We start from the raw sequence: 5,000 nt of genomic DNA, 5'->3' as shown, positions 1-5,000 counted from the left end.
AGTGCATGGCGGCAAACAGGGCATTTGTTTAATTTTAGAAGCATTGCTCGAGGCATTAAAAGTGGTCTTTAAAGCGCGACACTTTACCATTTTATGTTAAATGTTACCATTCTATAAGGGATTTTTCTTTTCTATTCATTTTGTCTGTAACTGCAGCAGAATTAAGTTTGGCTGGAAAACCAATCTGCCTTCTTCCAGGTTCATAGTTTATACCTTATGTAGCAACTTGGAAGAAACTGGAGGGGGGGTTGTTGGTCTGGAGCTTGGTAATACATACTTTTTTTTTCTTGTCAACAACTGATTGGGACCTCGAATGACTACAAATTAGTTTAGTGATGGGGCAACTGTCACAGATATCTTTGAATCGGTTGAAAATGAACAAGGTTGACAGGAACGTGAGAGTCTAATGAGTCCTTCAAATGGCTGATTTGCACTCAGTGGACAACTAGACAATAAGCAGTATGAATTATTGGAAATCAATACTTTGCTATGGAATTTCATTATGCTCCAATGCCTTCAGTTCATAGTATTTTATATTTTGATGGATTATCTGAAGCAAATGATCATTTAAGACACAGGGATTAATAAAACTCCCTTGTACAGTTTTAAATGTTGCTTTTGACTTATTTTTGTGAAGTAGAAATACGGATCTATTTTCATGTGCTATCTTAGTCTATTTTAGTGGTAGATAAAAAAAGTACTTTTAAACGAAAAGTCCTGCAGATTTTTTTTTTTTTTTGGTATTACTGTTTGGTTCCTAATCCATCATCTTTTGATGTTTTAGGAGACACAGAAAAGGGTCAAGCAAATCGAACCACTAAGAACAAGGATGCCCATGTCTGTGGCAGGTGCTGTGCTGAGTTCTTTGAATTATCAGATCTCCTGCAACACAAGAAGAATTGTACTAAAAATCAATTAGTTTTAATTGTGAATGAAAATCCAGCTTCTCCTTCTGAAACCTTCCCTCCTAGTTCCCCTTCTGATAATCCTGATGAACAGATGAATGACACAGTTAATAACACAGATCAAGTAGACTGCAGTGACCTTTCAGAGCATAACAAACTTGACAGGGAAGAATCCATGGATGTGGAGGCTTCCAGCATTAACAATAGCAGTAGCAGTTCCAAGAGTGTCAACAATAGTATTACAAGCAGTAACAGCTCCACAATGGGTACCTCAGCTGTAACAACCTCTCTACCTCACATAGGGGATCTGACAACATTAGGCAACTTTTCAGTCATAAACAGTAATGTAATAATTGAAAACCTTCAGAGTACTAAAGTGGCAGTAGCACAGTTCTCACAGGAAGCAAGATGTAACGGTGCATCAAACAGCAAGCTTGCTGTACCTGCCCTGATGGAGCAACTGTTAGCATTACAGCAGCAGCAGATCCACCAGTTGCAACTGATTGAACAAATTCGTCACCAAATATTATTGTTGGCTTCCCAAAATACAGACATGCCAACATCTTCTAGCCCTTCTCAAGGTACTTTACGAACATCTGCCAACCCCTTGTCCACATTAAGTTCCCATTTATCCCAGCAGCTGGCTGCAGCAGCTGGATTAGCACAAAGCCTTGCTAGTCAATCTGCCAGCATCAGTGGTGTGAAACAGCTACCCCCTATACAGCTACCTCAGAGCAACCCTGGCAACCCTCTAATTCCATCCAGTAGTGGCTCTTCTCCAAATATTAACATATTGGCAGCAGCAGTTACAACACCGTCCTCAGAAAAAGTGGCTTCAAGTATTGGTGGCTCACAGCTCAGCAACCCACCAGTATCAGCATCATCTTCACCAGCTTTTGCAATAAGCAGTTTATTAAGTCCTGCATCTAATCCACTTCTACCTCAGCCCACCCCTAGTAACTCTGTTTTCTCCAGTCCCTTGTCCAATATTGGAACACCTGCAGAGGATTTAAACTCCTTGACTGCCTTGGCACAGCAAAGAAAAAGCAAGCCACCAAATGTAACTGCTTTTGAAGCGAAAAGTAATTCAGATGAGGCATTCTTTAAGCATAAATGCAGGTTCTGTGCTAAAGTGTTTGGGAGTGACAGTGCCTTGCAGATTCATTTACGTTCTCACACTGGCGAGAGGCCATTTAAATGCAACATATGTGGAAACAGGTTCTCCACAAAGGGAAACTTAAAAGTCCACTTTCAGCGTCATAAAGAAAAATACCCTCATATTCAAATGAATCCGTACCCAGTGCCAGAGCATTTGGACAACATTCCTACAAGCACGGGTATTCCTTACGGGATGTCTATACCGCCAGAGAAACCTGTCACGAGCTGGCTGGACAGCAAGCCAGTCCTCTCCACCCTGACGACTTCTGTTGGCCTGCCACTCCCACCAACAATTCCAAGCTTGACCCCATTCATCAAAACTGAGGAGCCTCAGCCAATTCCCATTAGCCATCCTTCCGCTAGCCCTCCCTGCTCTGTCAAGAGTGACTCGGGAACAGCTGATCCCACATCAAAAATTTCCAATGGACTTTCTGATGAGGTAGAGGCTGGTGCTTTGCCTACCTCAAATGGCAAAATGGAAGAAAACCCTCAAAACACAAGCGCCATCACTAATGTGAGCAGCTCTGTGAGCTCACCGGCAGCAGACTCGGGCTCCAGCGGTGTTGCTACTTTTACAAATCCACTGATGCCTCTAATGTCAGAGCAATTTAAGGCAAAGTTTCCATTTGGAGGACTATTGGATTCAACGCCAGCATCTGAAACATCAAAATTGCAGCAACTGGTAGAAAACATTGACAAAAAGGCAACTGATCCTAACGAGTGTATCATTTGCCACCGAGTTCTCAGCTGCCAGAGTGCACTGAAAATGCATTATCGTACACACACTGGTGAGAGGCCATTTAAATGTAAAATCTGTGGTCGCGCTTTCACTACTAAAGGCAACTTAAAGACTCATTACAGTGTCCACCGTGCCATGCCCCCGCTGAGAGTACAACATTCATGCCCGATCTGCCAGAAAAAATTCACCAACGCTGTTGTGCTACAGCAGCATATCCGAATGCACATGGGAGGGCAGATCCCTAACACCCCAGTCACGGAAAACTATCCTGAGTCAATGGAATCAGATACGGGATCTTTTGATGATAAGAATTTTGATGATATAGACAACTTCTCGGATGAGAACATGGAAGACTGTCCTGACAGCAGCGTGCCGGACACACCTAAATCTGCGGATGCATCACAAGACAGCTTGTCGTCTTCCCCTCTGCCCCTGGAAATGTCAAGTATTGCTGCTTTGGAAAATCAGATGAAGATGATCAATGCAGGACTTGCTGAACAACTTCAGGCAAGCTTAAAGTCAGTTGAAAATGGGTCACTGGAAGGGGACGTTTTGACTAACGATTCGTCGTCATCTGTCGGTGGTGATATGGAAAGCCAAAGTGCTGGAAGCCCTGCTGTCTCAGAGTCTACCTCTTCCATGCAGGCCTTGTCCCCATCCAACAGCACTAACGATTACCACAAGTCACCAAGTATTGAAGAGAAACCGGTAAGAGCTTTACCAAGTGAGTTTGCCAACGGTTTGTCTCCAACCCCTGCTAACAGTGGTGCTTTGGACTTGACGTCTAGTAACACTGATAAAATGATTAAAGAAGAGTCTCTGAGTATGCTCTTTCCTTTCAGAGACAGAGGTAAATTTAAAAACACCGCATGTGACATTTGTGGCAAAACATTTGCTTGTCAGAGTGCCTTGGACATTCATTACAGAAGTCATACCAAAGAGAGACCATTTATTTGCACAGTTTGCAATCGTGGCTTTTCCACAAAGGGTAATTTGAAGCAGCATATGTTGACACATCAAATGCGAGATCTACCATCACAACTTTTTGAACCCAATTCCAGTATTGGCCCTAATCAGAACTCTTCGGTTATGCCTGCTAATTCGCTGTCATCGCTCATAAAGACTGAGGTTAACGGCTTTGTGCACAGCTCTCCTCAGGATAGCAAAGAAGCACCCTCTGGTCTAGTTGCTTCGGGGCCGCTGTCCTCCTCTGCCACATCCCCTGTCCTGCTCCCCGCTCTCCCCAGAAGAACCCCCAAACAGCACTACTGCAACACGTGTGGGAAAACATTTTCTTCCTCCAGTGCTCTGCAGATCCATGAAAGGACACACACTGGTGAGAAACCTTTTGCCTGCACTATATGTGGAAGAGCATTCACAACAAAAGGCAATCTGAAGGTACTTTTTCCTCTTGCTGTTCTTAGGTTTCATTTTCTCCTTGCTGGGGGGGGGTAGTGTAATTTTTTACATCTGTTAATGTTGCAAGCAGTGGCACCTTTGGGTATCTGTGGTGTGACAAATGGTGTGTTTAGTCAGCTCTGGTAGACCTAGATGGCCTCTTGTTGAATGCTCATGTTGGCAGCCAGTCCGAAGCGTGAGCTGGTTTTGATGCTTAATTAAAATTCATCTACCAGCAAAGACTGTCTATGTAGAGTGTGAAAGGGAACAGCCAAATGATGCTAAGGAGTATTAATTAACAGAGAAACACGTTTTATAACTCATACACCTCTTTAAGACGTGAAAGGCTCTTGAATGTGCTGTTTTTCATAACTATCATGTAAGATGAGTGTTTAAAAAAACTATTAACATAATTCTGGAACTAATGGGCATCATTTTAATTGATTATATAACTAACATTTCCTACTGATATGTGTTTGAAAAAGCAAATATACTTAAGTTTTAGAACACCAGTTGAGCACTTTACTGTGTACATTTTTCTGTTGACAGAGTATTTCTCTAGAGGTTGCTGCCAGTAATGTGAGATGAATAATTACTTTCAGGCCATTCTGTCTATACACCAGGCTCTCTGATGAGCAATCAGTAAAGGATACTTTCTGCCTGTCTGAAAAGGACGTTTATAGGGTAAAGGGTGTCAAATACAATACTTACTATTGCAATGGAAGTGGACATAGCAATTCTAGTCCTGAAAGCAGCTATCTGCAATTGACGGAATAACGTGAAGTCATTATAAACTAAAT

At 42.5% G+C, this 5,000-nt stretch overlaps 1 protein-coding gene across 1 annotated transcript in view; it reads left to right on the top strand.

Annotated features, from left to right (window-relative positions):
• Nucleotides 1-5,000, top strand: part of SALL1 (spalt like transcription factor 1) — a 13,467-nt gene that overhangs the window by 7,808 nt on the left and 659 nt on the right. Inside the window, exon 2 of the mRNA XM_009637604.2 lies at nucleotides 785-4,200. Coding sequence (XP_009635899.1) covers nucleotides 785-4,200 — 3,416 coding nt within the window. The remainder of the gene's footprint in view (nucleotides 1-784; nucleotides 4,201-5,000) is intronic.

This window comes from Egretta garzetta, unplaced genomic scaffold, assembly GCF_000687185.1.
Source record: "Egretta garzetta isolate BGI_Z169 unplaced genomic scaffold, ASM68718v1 scaffold314, whole genome shotgun sequence".
Taxonomy (NCBI): domain Eukaryota; kingdom Metazoa; phylum Chordata; class Aves; order Pelecaniformes; family Ardeidae; genus Egretta; species Egretta garzetta.
This window is presented reverse-complemented; position numbering and strand designations above follow the sequence as displayed.